The sequence below is a fragment of the Cnephaeus nilssonii genome (genome assembly GCF_951640355.1).
Source record: "Cnephaeus nilssonii genome assembly, chromosome: 1".
In the NCBI taxonomy this organism is placed as follows: domain Eukaryota; kingdom Metazoa; phylum Chordata; class Mammalia; order Chiroptera; family Vespertilionidae; genus Cnephaeus; species Cnephaeus nilssonii.
The window spans coordinates 80,101,029-80,117,643 of NC_137072.1; the positions used below are offsets into that span (position 1 = coordinate 80,101,029).

The window sequence follows — 16,615 nt, forward strand, 5'->3', positions numbered from 1 at the left end:
CTTGGCACTACTACAATATTCTGGGAAGATCATACATGTTATTTTATCTCAAGTATTCTTGTTAGAGAAGAAAGGATATTCTTGTCAATATTTTCAGAGTTGCTCAAAATTAAATTAGGGTTTGAGTTCTTTTTCTCCCTCGCTAAATTTGAACTGCCATGCATAGTAGGTCTGTACTGTTTGTTTTTTGTTTTTCTCCCCTCAAACATCCGAAGCAGTGGCACTTTGGTCCAGTACTGAGGGACAACTTCTAAAAACTAATTATCCTTTCACTAACAGGAGATGATTATTGATTAATTTGAAGTTGGTCTTTAGACACCCCAGAAAATATTTTTCCTCTTCCTTTCAGTCTCTGCAATAATAAGAAAGTCAGTCTTTAAAGTTTTTAATGCCATTTTTTAAAGTGAGGAAACTGGTCAGTGGATTCAAACATGTGTAGGGGAAAAAACCTAAAATTATTGCCCAAAATTAAGTCTATGGGTCCTTTGTTAATATTACTAATTTACTCATATGTTTATCTCCATTATCATGAAAAGTCTCATCACAATGAATAAGTTAATCTTAAAAAGTTAAAAACATTAATTCTTAAACATTTTCATCAATATATCAACATTTTTAGATTAATGGGAATTTAAAAAAGTACAGATCATAAACTACATTTTAATTTAGAGTCATTGTGAATTTTTTTATAGGAAGTTAAGGATATTTCTATTACCTGTATTTGATTAACTTTCCTGCTTATTTTTACTTCAATATATTTGTTCTCATGCTAGTTCTATTTTGTCATTATGATCATTTTAGCATAGCAATTTATTATTCAATTATCATGATTTTAATTTTAATAATGTGGAAACAAAGAGGGATGATAAAAAAATTAATTGGAATTTCAACCTACTTCTCCTTCACAAAATTTAGATTTCTCCATAAATATTATTAATTAGGAACATGAACTATGCAATATTCCCACAGTTTATGAATCAACTAATAAACATGCAGTCAGTTAATGCCCTGATAAATTATCATGTGAAATAGACCTTAGAGAGAAAAACAAATTCAAGTCTAAAACGTTATTAGAACATTATTTCACTAGGAAATAATAATTGGTTTGTTTTTATTGGCATAACTTTTACAGCTATCAGATAATGTGTATATTTGTTTGATGCAATCTACTTCTTAATGGAAAATCAGATAAACACATAAAAATATGCAGATAATGTCATGAATGTTACAGGGTATTAAAAATATAGTCAAACAAAGGTGGTAAAAAAAGGCATCTTTTAAAATTATTAAATTATCAATAGTTACGTATGAAAATGCACATAAAAAAGATTCAAGTTCAGGAATGCAACTCTTGCTAGTGTAAAGAGGACTAAATGAGTATGTTAGATATACACAAATTTCTATCAAAATGGATACATTTAACTCCTTTATCCACTGTTTGTTTTCATTATAGTCACATAAAACTTGGGGAAACAATCTCTTCTTGTGAAAGTCTTCAGGATCTTAAGTCTTTTCTGGTTTACTCTAAAAGCCAGTTATGATGTATGAGACTTCAAAAATCTTACCCTTTCATCTTAGGAACTTGGTAGCAACTGACAGTACAAAATGGCCTTCTACTCCCGTTTATGTATTCAAGTGATTTTCTTCAACTTGGTCTATGGAGAGCTGGCGGGGGGGTGGGGGTGGGGGGGTGGGGGCTACCTGCTTCAAATTTCCATATAATGAAACACAAAAGATAACGGCCTGGGAGGTAGCAACATCAGTCAATCAGAATTGGCAGCATCAGCAAGCTGGATTTGAGGTAGTTTCCCCATTGATCTTGAAACTAGCTTCTTAATGACAGAGTTGCTCTCATATAGATTACTGTTGGGTTGGCAAAACAAGCATCAGTATCCATAACTTACAGACCACATTTGTGTTTCTGAAGTTGCCTTGAACATGTCTAACAAGGGTTCTTTCATTACCAAATGTATTCTATATACCAGACAGACCTACCACCTTTCAGGTGCTAATGTCGCCATAGTGTGGCATGAGAAAACTTCATCATGTAAAATGGACCTCAGAGAGAAAAACAACTTCAAGTCTAAAATGTTATTAAAACATTTCACTAGGAAATAATAATTGGTAAAATATAGAGTCAACCAAAGGTGGTAAAAAAAACCAAGGCATCTTTTAAATTCTGTTAAAGCTTGTGGTTAACTTCTGTTAAAGCTTGTGGTTCTCCTACAATTTAAAGAAAATGTGTAGACTTAAAAAAATACTCATGTCAAGTGACTAAAAAGGAAGGATGCATAAGATATCTTGAGGTGATATAAGGTTAGGATGTACTCTGACTCGGCACAAAAGGTTTCCTTTTGTCATATATTTTAAAACTATAGATTACTGGCTATTCTCTAAATTATTCCTTCCCATCTTCATTTAATAAATCAATATATAGGTGGTAGGTGTTTAGGTTTGGGGGGAATGAAAAGGAAAAAGAAATCACCAAGTTATTACATACTGCAAGAGAAATAATAATTTGGCAAATTCATTCTAGCTTTGCCCTAGGTGAGGCTCCATGCTTGCACACTTGGTACATGTTCTTCAGTAATTGGAGATCAAACTAGTTTATTTGGAAGGATGTTTTTACTTCCACTTTCTCCACATGTAAAACAAGAAAAAATTAGCATTAAAATGTCTTATACTACCATTACAAAATGGATATTCTCTCTGCTGTTACTCTGTTATTTTGCCAATTAAGTGGATTTAAATTTCTAACATCAAAATGGAGTTTTACAAGGAAGGAAATGATATGATCTACCTCCGCTCCCCCCAATTTAATACTTAAATCTCTGATTGAATTGGCTTTTATAATAAGCTCAAGAGACTGCAGCTGTGTTATAAATAAGCACATAGTAACCTATATATTAACGTGCTCCAAAGTAAGTTATGCATCTTATTTCGGCCAACATAAACATGCCCATCCCATTTTTCTCGTTTACTCTGAAAAAAAAAACCTGTGTAATTTTGTGCTTAGGTTATTCATTCAGGCAGATTAATTTTTTTTTGCATGGCTCAATTGGGCCAAAGAGAATTAGGAAAAGTGTGTATACTGAAAACAGAGGGAAAGAAAGGTGGGAAAAATAAAAAGAATAATTAATCAATCATATAGTACATACATCAATACAATATCTACTAAATCTCAATCAGTTGTTTATTGGTTGGCAAACAAGTTTCACTTTTACAACAAATATTAGTAATGAGGTCATCCAACTTTGAGACCATACAAAATGGATCGTAAATTTAAAAAGAAAATTATATGTGCTGCTAATTTACCTCTTGTATTCCTATATTACTTAAAATCCTGTCAAATAAATAAATGTTCCTGTTAGCAAACAGAAGAGAATTTTTTTTTCTTTAATCACTTCAAAATAACTTGACCTTTTGATTCTTACTACAAGGGGGTGGATTTCCTTTACAATCAGTAGTGCAGGTGCCCACTTGGGGATCAGACTGAGCATTCAGCACTCCAATGCCTATGGGATGCCGTGTTTTTTGTTTTTTTTGTTTTCACATGCAGAAGCCCACCTAGTTCTATTGACATCTCTTGACTTCTAGAACCATAGCTACTGTCATGGTGATGAGTCACTTGCCAAATATGCTTGCATTACAACAGATGTGCACCGTAAACATAAAAGTTTGTCCTGCTCTAATTTGCAAAAAAATGCTCTTGGAAATATTCTGACTGAATAAAGATATATAGTGAGGAAGGAAGTCTAATTTTATTTATTTTATTTTTTTTTGTAAAAAATAATTTGTTTGCATTACTAGAAAATGATTCTTATAAAGTGATAGTTTCATTTATTTATTTATTTATTATTTATTTATTTGTTTATTTTTGCCAGGTGACATTTTAAAGAAAATAGGCAAAAAAAAGGAAAAAAAGAAAAGGAAAGAAAAGAAAAAAAAATGAAGAAAGAAAGAAAACAAAAGCGAAAGGAAGGAAACTTTGCTCTCTTACTGGTAGACAAACTTGCAAGACCAGCACGAAAGAAAAAGAAAATGTCTCTCTCTCTTTTTTTTTTTCTTTTTTTCTTTTTTTTTTTTTTTTTGCACTACATTAACAGGACTCAAATTCTGGAGGAACAGAAAGCAGACTATATGTGCAATGCTAGTATCTGTACATTACATAGAAATTGTTCAATTTTTTTTTCTGCCATTAGTTTTATCATCAGTTAATACAGCAAATCATAAAATATGCATCTAGCATATAATTCTAGAATTCCCCTCCGTTTCGCTATGTATTGTGTTGTTTGACTTTTGCATACCCCAGCTATTCCCGCTGCGGTGAACCCAGGCTGTGCGTGACTACAAAACACTAGGTGATCCAGGTTTGCTTTGCTTTTATGTTTGTTTGTGCAGCACTCCAATCTAGATGCAGCTCTGTTACTAATTTCAAACAACGCTTTCTGGCCTTTTTTTAAAAAAAAAAAAAAAAAAAAAAAAACAACACAACAAAACATCAGGTCCTTGTCATTGTAGTAACAGAGCATCAGAGATGTTAGAACCAACACAGCATGGTCAACAAGGCCACAGGTTTGCTTCCTATCTCGTTCATTAACATAATGAAGTCTCCGTCTGAGGGGGGAAAGGGCAGGAAAGGAGAGGGCGCAGGGGGGGCGTTCAGCAGTTACCTTTCTCCCCTGGGCTGACCTAAAAATCCCAGTTTAAAAAGAGAAAAAATAATAGAAAGAAAGAAAGAAGTCTGACAGTCTGTGGTTGTCATTCACGAACAGCATCAGGACCGAGGAGCACACATCATTCCCACGGCTCGGAGCGCCTCGGGGCCGCCCCCCCCCCCCCCCCCCCAAGGTGGGAGCAGTGTGGATGGTGTCCATCCGTCATCTTCTAGAGGCTAGTGACCAGGTGAGCGGGTCCTTTGGCGCTGCCCTCCGGAGGGCTCCCGTCTTTGTTGGGGGGCACGATGAACCCATCGCTGCTCCCGCGCCCCAGCTGGTAGTAGGTGTGCAGCTGATGGATGTGGTTTCTGGAGCCCAGGTTTGGCATGCTTTTGTAGTAAACGTCTTCGGCGTCGCCCCCCTTGGCCGGCGGGGCTTCGGTCTGGGTGCTGGTGGTGACGCTCTCGGCGGCGGGCACCCCGGCCAGGGCGGGCATGCTGGTGTAGCGGGAGTCCCTGGGGGGCGACGGCAGCTCCTCGGTGTGCTCGTTGGTGAGCAAAGGGAAGAAGCTTTCGCTGTGGTCCTGGGGGATCCGCCTCCGCGGGTAGTGGTGTGGCTGGTGGTTCTCCGCGGAGTAAATCCGTGGGGGCAGCAAGGGGGCATCGGATTCCTCGTGGATGAGTTCCAGGCCCAGGCTCTCCTCGTGGCTGAAGGAGGTGGCGTCATCCAGGACGATGGCGTCCTCGTCGCTGCCCCCGCCGCCGCCGCCGCCGCCGCCGCCGCCGCCCAGGTTGTTCACCAGCTTGTTCATCAGGTTCCTGTTCTGCTCGCAGGAGCGCTCGTGGTTGTTCAGGTAGGAAGGGATGTAGTTGGAAGTGAGTTCCTTCAGGATCTTTTTCTCCAGGGCCGTCTCGTTGTGGCTGTAGCCCCGGTCTATGATTTGCACACAGTTGCTCAGGTATTCGCCACTGGCGAGGCTGTAGCTGTTGGCATGGTTACCATTCAGTGGTAGAGTATCCATGACACTTGTATCCCTGGCATTGTTCAGAAGCCCCTCTGAAAAACAGGACAAGACGCTATGACATCGCTAGCCAACTGGCCACCGAACACACACAGACACAAAAGCAAAAACATAGCACTGCGAAGTATGTATAAATTGCTAGCATTTTTATTTAGGTATAAAATGTTTGGAAGTAAAAAAAAAACACACTAATTTAATGTACACATCTATATATACTTGGACAATTGATAGAAATCTTATAATTGGAAAAGAACTATTTAAAATAAATCTTAAAAAGGAAAAAAAAAAAAGCTATGAATTTGCAATTTACACACATTGCCTAAAATTATCTGAAGCCTATTTAATTACAATTTAGAAAAAAAAAAAAAAGCAAAACTTTGGTATAATCATTCATAGCTTTCAATTTATACACATCAAAGTCAATTCAGTAATTAGTTACCTTTAATTTTACATGTTGTCTTAACATTGGAATAGGTATAATAGTAACATAATTCCTGTGTGGTACTTTGAATATACTGGTCAAAGTAAATGAATCAAGCACTTTCTAATAATTTGTTATATAATTCTGTAATATTAAAAGTAATCCCAACATACGAAACCACAAAAGGATTATGTTAAATTTGTCAGAATGAGGTAGTCATAAAATCATGTTTAGTCAAATGAGTGGCACATCAAAATAATTTGCACATAGGAACTTTCAAAAGAAAAATATTTGTCTTTACTTTCTACTTTTTTTCCTGCTATAAGCACTTTGGTTGCTATTACATATTAACCCATTAGTAATTATTTAGGGTCATTAAAATAATAATACAAAAGAATGTGATCTGGTTCCTAAAGACATAGTGTGAAAATTAAAGTTTCCATTTCATAATGAGTGATTACTTTGTGTATATATTAAACTTTAGGTATAAAAAGAGATTGATTAAACATTGTATTCTGGGAAGAAACTGCTATAGTGAAATAAATTTGACCACATGCTTATTCAAGGTTTTTGCATTCTCTTGAATGAACAGAAATCCAAGAATCTAGAATTCCATAAATCTCTTCAATTGCAACCACAAAAGCAAATCAAACACAAACATTCGACCAATAGTGGTAAATAAGAAAGAGTATTTCTTTATCGAACAATTAATTGAATAATTCATTAAACTTCTCAATGTACTGCTAACTTGTGAAAATATAGCATTCATTCTATATCTGTGATGCAATTGTTTATCAAAACTGAACTAGTTCACTGCTGGCTTAAATAAAGTGTCCCAAATTGGTCAATTTTTAGATAGACTTCTGATGATACTCTGTATTCAAGTAACACAGTTTTCAAGAACAGCAGTGCATAAAATACATTAAAAAGCAGCCATCACAGACATAGGGTGAAGCGATTTATTTTCATGTTATAAGGTATCTTGTAGACAAATCCACAATGTTAAGGAAAAAAAAGTAAATGCTTTTTAAAGGGCCATATGTGATGGGTGACGGCTGCTGCAGAGGCTGCTATGGTAGGCTTGATGGTTATGGTCGCGTGACTGATGCATTGAAACATGTTTATTATTTCTGTTGTCAATGCATTAGGTACGGGTTGAAAACAGCCATAGTAAAATTAAAGTGGTCATGTTGCTTATGACATATATTTGTATGATGAAATGTACTAATAAAAATTAAAAGTTTATGAATTAGCAAAAACAAATGCTTAATTTAAAAACAATTTAACTCACACAAACATTACATGAGACTTAACAACTATGTTGATTATGTGACACAGTAAAAGAATCAGACAACAAAAGCGTCTAATCTCTATTAACATATATTTATATAAGTCAATTCATAGGTTCTTTAGTTTTTAAATTGTGAGATGAACTGTTTTTAATAACTACATCATCTATATGTGATGCAATAAAAGTGAACTAAAAAAAATTACATTTGATATGCAATGTTTAGCTTTACTCCCATACTTGTCTCTCTGTAGGGCTCTAAACGACAGCATGAAGAAAAGGAAAGAAAAAACAACAAGTAAGCTTACAGCGACAGTAGAAGAAACATGAGTAAAAAGCAAATTGATGATATGCAGAAAAAAGAGTCAAAGGAAATAATTTTCACTGCCCCAAAATTCATGAGTCTGTGTTACATGGTTTATCATAATTAAAAATACTGAAATGTTAGTCAGAAAATAAGAACCCCACCTTAAAACATGCTAGTAAAATGAGTCTTTAATAAGCGTTTCTATAGTTTGTAAATTTCAAACAAATACACTTTTTTTTAAGTTAAGATTACCACACCAACCAAGGAAAATAAATATTTGAGGAATGTGTGTGTGTGTGTGTATGTTAGAAAATTCCCACATCTAAGAAATGTTATTTAACTTTAAAAATTTTTCAGCAAAATTATAAAGTTTTTAGCTTATATACAGAGAGACTATAGTTGAAGGTTTTCATAATTTTTCCCGTACTTATCTTCTCTTTCCATGTACAAAGATTATCTTTCCCCTACTGTACCTATATAAATGATTCTTATCATTTGTGAATAATACTGATCAATACTGTCATTTCTGGAGCTCATGTTCAAAAGTTGTATAACTATGGAGAAAGAAAAAGGTTAAATCCAATCATTATTCTGTATCAAGAAAATGTGAGGGAGGGGGGAATACCACCATCAATATCGTTTTCTTCTGGGTTGCTGCACAATCATATGCAATCAAACATTTTTGAGCTGATCCATTAAAAACAATCCTAGTGAAATTAGGTTTCTAAAAAACCCCATATTTTAATCAGGTCAAAAGAACTGCTCTTTGTGATTCTGTGTACAGGAAGGTTAAATCATCATCACACACACAAATACTCCTGCAAATTCACTGGGCTAGATCATTTCAAGAGATTCTGGCTTATTAGAATTTAACCACTGCTTTAGAAATAAGGTGTGTGTACTTTAAATGTTTATTTGGTTCTCGGCAAAAGACCAACAATATTTCAAGATGCAGAGGAATTTCTTTTACATTTTCAAAATAGCTTTAGAAAGAGAACTGGAAACAGAAAGCCAAACCAGTAAAGCACAGGGGGAAATCCTTTGTAGGCTCATTATAGCTCCCTCCTTAAGTGACAGAATTTTAGAACTAGAAAGCACACGTTCAATCCCTGCTTTTCAGAGATGGGGAAACTGCGGCCAAAGAGAGACCGCGCCTTATCTAACCACCCTGCACCGAGTGGCAGAACTGGGACCAGAAAGGAAATCTTCTGGATTTGCTCTGGATACTGCCATCTCGTTCTCTTCACATCTGCCTTGGGCTTTGACTATTTATTTATATATTTTATAATATGACCTTGTATTCTTACCAACTATAATGTATAATGTATTCTTCGCTATATCCCATCCTAAGGATGGAACTGTCTTTGAAGTTTTAGAATTGAATTAAATTACTTTAAAATGTACATTATTTTATAAAATCATGACCTCCTCTCTAATATTATGTTTTGTTGACAGGTTTATATATAATGAAATTGGTCTTACAAAAATTGAATTTTCCAATATTGACAAAAAGATAATGGTCCAGAATACTATGCATGAAGTTTTAAATATTTCCAAAGACATTCTAAATCCAATATAATAAAAAATATTATTCATCATTATTCCTAACAATATGCTTCAGTACCATTATAAACACATCTTTACATATTTTAAATAAAGGCATTACAAACAAAAACGGGTAGTTTAAATCTGAATGCTTCTTTGCTTGGATGGCATTGGTGCAACTGAATCAGAGGACCCAAAGAACAGAACTAAGTGGTACTTCAACATAAACCACTCCCGTACATACCGAGCCACCTATATTTCATGTAAGATTTCACCTTGCCAGTAAGAATATAAGTGCATTCATCTGAAAGCATAAGATTAGTAGCAAATGACAATCACCAAGATTTATTTTGGGTCAATTGTAAAAAGAATTATATTAAGCACTACCATAGTTTATTAACATCTTAAAAATATTTAAGCATCAAATAGCTGAACAATTACACTTCTGACTCTGAAAAACATGAATAAAATTATTGGCTATCTTATGATTAAGAAAATTCAGTAGAATTAATTTAATTTACTGGCATAAACCCCAAATCCATTCAGAAGAATCCTTTGTATATTTATTGATAATCTTAGTAGCAATATCCAGTAATAAATTCCACAGAAATAAACTTTCAATATATATATTTTATTTTAACTTTTGCATCATGGAATTTCATTTTGATAATGTTTACAGAAGTGTTTCATCCTTAGAAAAATCTCCTAATTTGGGAGAGCAATAAAAAGAAAATAAGTGAAGAAAGCAGATACTGAATCAGGAAAAACATATAGAATAATAATTATTAAATTTTTCATTATATAAGACACTAGAAACTATATCAGAATAATAAAAAATTGAAACAAAATGCTACCTAAATTTGTTGCTAGTTTTAAAACAATTTCCAACAAGTCTTTGTGTGAAGAATGTGGAATAGGTTTAATTTGCAGATGTGCTATAAATCTTCATTTAGCATCACTTAAAACTTCCTGTCAGCACACTTTAAAATCTTTATGATGACACAGTTATCTGTCACATAGCTCACATTTTTAAAAAAAGGCCGTTATGAGGTCTGCTAAACAGTTCTGCCAAACTACATCTGGTGCATTGGGCAAAATATACTTTATTGAGCGCTACAATGAAATAGGGACATTAACAAATGAGAGAAAATTTGGGTGGGGGGGCGGGGAGGGTGACCATGAAGAAGGACCTAGAAACTATTTCACATTGATGGCATTGAGTTATTTTTCCAGGGAAATAGAGGACTAAAAGAAGACAGGTTAGCTGCTTTCAAGTATTTAAAGGACTGCAACGTGGAGCAGAATGCTGTGCTCTTTGCTCTAGAGGGCAAATCCAAGCATCATGACCAGAGGCAAACTTCAGCTCGGTGGAAGGAAAAAAAATATATAAAACAAAAGGAGCAATTCAGCAGTTGAATGCAGTGGACCATTGAACAACATGGATTTGAGTTGTGTAGGTCCACATATTAAGTGAATTTTTTTTAAAATAAATACTGTAAATATATTTTCTCATGATTTTCGTAATAACATTTTCTTTTCTCTAGCTTGATTGTAAGACTACACTATTTGATACAACATACACACTAAGAGTTAATATCTTGTGTATGCCATTGCTGATGCTTCTAGAATACAGGAGGCTATTAGCAGTTAAGTTTTGGGGGTGTCAAAAGTTATATGCAGATTTTTGACTGCATAGGGGGTTGGGCGCTTCTAACTCCTCTTGTTCAAGAGTCACAGTATATGAAATCCTGAGCTGGGAAGGGCCATATTAGAGAACGCACTTTAGGAATGTCATAAGGAGGACCTAATGAACCTGTTCCTTCTTTTGATTCTAAAATTCTATGCTTCTTGGATGCATGGGCCTTAAGGCAATAAAATGTAAAGTTTGCTTAATTATTTTATCGAATTGACAAACAATTTGACTGTATTCCTGAAGTCACTTCTGGATTACTGACTTTGATATTTAGAAACAATTTAAAAGCATCCTTTTTATTTGGCAAGGTCACCTGGGAAGGTCAGATGGTTTTAGACACCCAATGGCCATGCTGAAGCAAACATACTTTTCTGGAATGGGTATTCACACCAAATTTTAGCCACTAATTATGCCCCTAATCTTTTACCTCTGACTGAGAAGGTAAAACAAACCAAAACCTCCCACAAAGATTCTCACAGAGGATTAATATACATTTTATTCAAAATCACCTGGAAATGTTAAATTCTCCTAATCTATCACATCTAACTTGAAGGAATCTTGGACATCTCTGTCTCATAGTGAATTTTCTTTCAAATATAACTTTAAATAAGTAGATCTGACTAGGATTATAAAACTTTTATTTGGATATTATTTTCTTGTGGTCTCTTTACATATGATATATTGGTATTTTCAATGTCTTCACTTTAATATTATAAATTCTTTAAAGAGATTTATGCTTTTTGCTTGATAAATTAATTTTTTTAAAGATTTTAAATTAATTTTTAGAGAGGGAGGAAGAAAAGGGAAAGTGATAAGGAAACACTGATGTTCGAGCAGAACATCAATTGCTGTCTCCAGTCCCAGGAATCGAACGAGCAACCTTTCGTTGCACAGGATAATGCCCAACCAACTGAGCCATACTGGCCAGGGCACAATTAAACTTTATGTCATTTAAAACCATAGAATTCAGAGGAACCATATTCAAAGGGCTCGTTTTTAACAATAGAAAAAGGATTTGGGGACCTTCATGAACCAGCTCATATGGACCATAGAAAGCTGGGGTAGAACCTGAACTGCTACTGTTCAGTTCACTGTTCTTTCCTCCATGTTTAATGTAATTTCCCCTGGAGTCCATAGGAATGCTTTCATCAGTGCTGGAGCTTTGTGCCTAGAGTGTGCTTCACGGTATAACAGAGTATGATTATTTATTTAACCTTATAACATTAAGACTAGTGGTTCAAGCGTCCCTTTATCTTACTTACCTGAGGTAAATACAACATTTCTCAAAATCAATCAACAACAAGAAAAGGACCAACAAGCCACAACACATTTTATAACATTACAAAGAAACAAACACATATTGATGAATCAAGCATTTGTTTATCAGAAGAAAGGAATCCGTTTCTTACTATGAAAAAAACCTAAGGAAAATGGAAAATAAAAGCGCCAAGAGGGGTAGAAGGTGAAAGGAATCTGTGTGTCTGCTTCCAAAAGAAAGAAAAGGCAGGAGGAAGGAAAGAAAAATAGAATGTGGCCATAAAAGCTACATAAAATGGGACTCTGACTTGAAAAAAATTAAGATAAACTCCAGCACACCTTGTGCGTTGTACATGCTGACAGAAGGGTTGTTACAGACCGCCGGTTCCCCAAGCAATGTATTATAGGGATTGTTAGTACCATGCGGACGAAGCAGAGCATTGCTTATAAGATGATTAGCCATGGCTCCTGGAGCAGCCCCATAGAAAGACAGAGAAAAAAACAGGTCAATCAGGCAAATGTGTTTGAAAAAAAGAAAGGAAACATTTAGAATGACAACAGTTGATATAGTCCTGATTACAGGCAGGCAGCTAATTAGACTAAAAAAATATATGCCGCTAAAGCACACATTTCCAATAATGCACATATCCAAGTCAATGGGGAAGAAATAAAATGACTTACAATGTTGATTAAGCCACATTTAGGGTGTTCTTTTTTCCAAAGAATAAGCAAGTATATATTCCCATGCTTGCTAAAAATAAAATAACATAAAGCAAAATACCACCTTCCATACAAACAAAACACAAAATAAAGTTGAAAAAAAGTTAAAAACAAAGAAAGAAAAGCTAAAATTAAACAAACATCCCCTCAGACACAGAAACCACTGGGTTGTTTTCAATAAAAGTAAAAAAAGAATAAAAGGCAACATTTAAAACATTCATTTGGAGAGCAGTTATAGACACAACAGAAGAATTTGACATTTTCCAAAATTTTAGGAAGAGCCATTATTTAAATTGAAATAAAATAAAATAATCACTCTTATTAGTACACCATAGCATACTAATTAGGTGAACTGACAAATATGATACAATGATAATATAGGTATTATTTTAAAATATTTAAAAATAATAACTTCATGGTATCAAGTATAATTATATTTTCCATTTTCCAACTGGTTGTTTGGACTTTGGCAGAGCAAAGTAACAAAACTATATTTTTTCAACTCTTAGTTTCTAACATAACATCATTATGAGTTGCAACCTCCCACCCTCCAAAGCCATTTAACAATAAAGCAAAAAATTAGAGTATCAGTTTTATTAAATATAATTAGGGCATGTATGGAAATGATAGGCAGAATGTGTATTTATGATAGATGATGAAGAAAGAAAAAAATGACTGAGGAAAGGAAAACACAAGTTGTATAGGAATAGGTTCAACACACTAGTATATGCTAATTTCAATATACATATATATTAGGGAATGAAAATATAATCTATAGATGAGGAGAAAATATTTGCAAACAAACTTACAAATATTTACAATCCAACAAAGAGCTAGTATCTGGAATATAGAAAGAACTCTCAAAAGTCAACAATAAAAAAACCAGCCAATAACACACATACACACATAAAATACTTGAATTAGAAATGGGCCAAAAGGATGAAGAGACATTTCTTGGAAGAGGATATAAAGATGGCATACTTAAAATAAAATACTTAAAATAAAAATGGTGACAATATCAAATGATGGCAAGATTGATGAGAAATTGAATGACTCATATTTTGCTGGTGGGATTGTAAAACAGTATAGCTACTCTGGAAAAAGGTTTGGCAGTTTCTTATAAAACTAAAACTAAAAGTACAATTACCATACTATCTCCCCAGTTGTACCCTTGGACTTTTATCCCAGAGAAATGAAAATTGATAGTTATACAAAAACCTGCATATGGATGTTCATGCTAGATTTATTTGTTACAGCTCATAATGGGAAACAGCCAAGACGTCCTTCAACTGGTGAATAGGTTAAACAATCTGTGATGCATTCATACCATCGAACACTACTCAGCAATAAAAATGAACAAATTATTAATATAATATTAAAGTGCATGAATCAGTAGGGAATTATACTGAGTAAAAAAGATAATCCTAAAGGTTATATATTGTATGATTAAGTTATATACATAATATTCTTGAAATGACAAAATTATAAAATGGAGAAAAGATTAGTGATTGAAAGGGGTTAGAAATGGAAGGGGGTTTCAGTGGGTATGGCCATACAAGGGCAACATGAGGCATCTTGTGGTAATAGAACTACTCTGGATCTTGATTGTGGTGGTGTACACAAAAACTTACTCTTCTGGTAGAATTGCATAGAACTAAACAAACACACACACAAATACAATTAAATATAAGAAATATTGAAGAAATCTGAATTAGATGGGTAGACTGTATTAATGTCAATATCCTAGCTGTGATATTACAACATAGTTTTACAAGATATTTATTGAGGGAAACCTAGTTAAAAGTAAATGATCTCCGTATTATTTCATATAACTGCAAGTGAATCCACAATGATCCTATATAATAAAAGCGTAGTATGCAAATTGTGCCCTCCAACAGGAGGTTATCCAGGAGTTCGATCAGGGGGCGGGGCCAGCTGGGGGAAAGGAGGGAGAACCCGGCCGGCAGCCAATAGCCGATAGGGACCCTACAAGTGTACAATTTTGTGCACTGGGTCTCTAGTCTCAATAAAAAGTAATTGATACTGAATGAATAAACAAGAACATTTAGTCATTTGTAGAAAATGGTAAAAAACGAGAAGAGAAAATTTAGCCTGAGAGTTTTAACTTTTTTTGAAATTATAGCTCTTTCCCACATAGTAAATTCTTCGTCATATAGCAAATATTTTAACATCAAAATTGGATAGTGAACACCTTTTGATTTAAAGGACAATATAACTTATCAGATCTCTAGAGCTGGAAAGTTTCAATTCTTTCAGAAAATAAGCCATGTGTTTGCATCTTACACATCCTGCCAAGAATGAGCATAGAACTATCATCGAATTCTTCACTAAGTACTTGATGACTATTTGCTGAAGTTGTACAACATGTATATGTAAATGTTTTCACACAGGTAATGTTTCAGACAGATAATCAATTTATCATATAATAGGTCTATCAGGATATTGTTTCCCATTAATAAATTAAATATATGAAAAATTAATAAGTAAAGCTTAAAAAGTGTTGGCTATAGTGCCTTTCAGATAAGAAATGGAATATTGTAAATCTTAAACATGGATATTGTTGATGTTACACAAATTTCAGAATAATAGTTAGAGGTAGGATTTGGTCTACATAATATTTTTAAAAAACAAATTACATGTAAGTTATACCTGCTACTATATATTTATTACTCTAGCCTATTTTGGGAGTAAAAAGGAAAGTTATTCATCTAATATAAATAATTACTTTCTAAAATTACTCTAAATAAGCATTTAAATAGGAAATGAAAGATGTAAGCATTTTAATATATTGAACTAGGGTAAAAATCTAAAAAATATAAAATTGTTTATATTCTTTATTTTCTCTCAAAGATCAAATAACGGGGTAAAATCTTTATGGCTGGAATTTATATCCACATAGCTACACATTTCTCTCCATTACCACACATTATTTAATTCGAACTAACTGGAAAACAAACAGTAGGCTAAGAAAATTGCCTGCTACTATTTCTCTTGCTTCATACTGTTTATAAAATAAAATACTCATATGTGATATATATATATATATATATATATATATATATATATATATACACACACACACACACACACACACACACACACACACACACTGTGTGGCCAGATTACTATGATCTCTGAATGCATAATAATCTGGCCACTGTGTGTGTGTGTGTGTGTGTGTGTGTGTGTGTGTGTGTGTGTGTATTTTAGAGGCCTGGTGCATAAATTCATGCATGGGTGGGTTCCGGCCAGCCTGGCCAGGGTGAGGGGACATGGGCGGTTGGCTGGCCTGCCTGCTGGTTGAACTCCTGGTCAAGGGGACAATTTGCATATTAGCCTTTTATTATATAGGATATACACTGAATGGCCAGATTATTATGCATTCAGAGATCATAATAATCTGGCCACTCAGTGTATCCTACATAATAAAAAGGTAATATGCAAATTGCATCACTCCACTACACCCACGATTGGGCCGGCTGGAGGCGCAGGGGGCGGGACTCAGGGTGGCCGATCGGCTGGCGGTAGGAGCAGGGGGTGGGGACTCGGGGTGGCCGATTGCGTGGCTGCCGGCTCCAGTTTTCCGCCAGCAGCAGTTTTCCTCTGGCCACCTGCCGATCGGAGCACCTCACGATCGGAGTTCCTCTCGGGGTGGCCGATTGTGCTGGCTGGAGGCACTCTGAT

General features: G+C 34.7%; 1 protein-coding gene across 9 annotated transcripts in view; it reads right to left on the reverse strand.

Moving 5' to 3' along the window:
• Positions 1-4,470: 4,470 nt before the first annotated feature.
• ADGRL3 (adhesion G protein-coupled receptor L3) overlaps positions 4,471-16,615 on the reverse strand; it is a 761,705-nt gene continuing 749,560 nt past the window's right edge. For all 9 annotated transcript variants that reach the window (XM_079770921.1, XM_079770928.1, XM_079770927.1 and 6 more), the window contains one exon: positions 4,471-5,714. In XM_079770921.1, the coding sequence (XP_079627047.1) occupies positions 4,888-5,714 (827 nt within the window). In that variant the 3' untranslated portion in view covers positions 4,471-4,887. The remainder of the gene's footprint in view (positions 5,715-16,615) is intronic.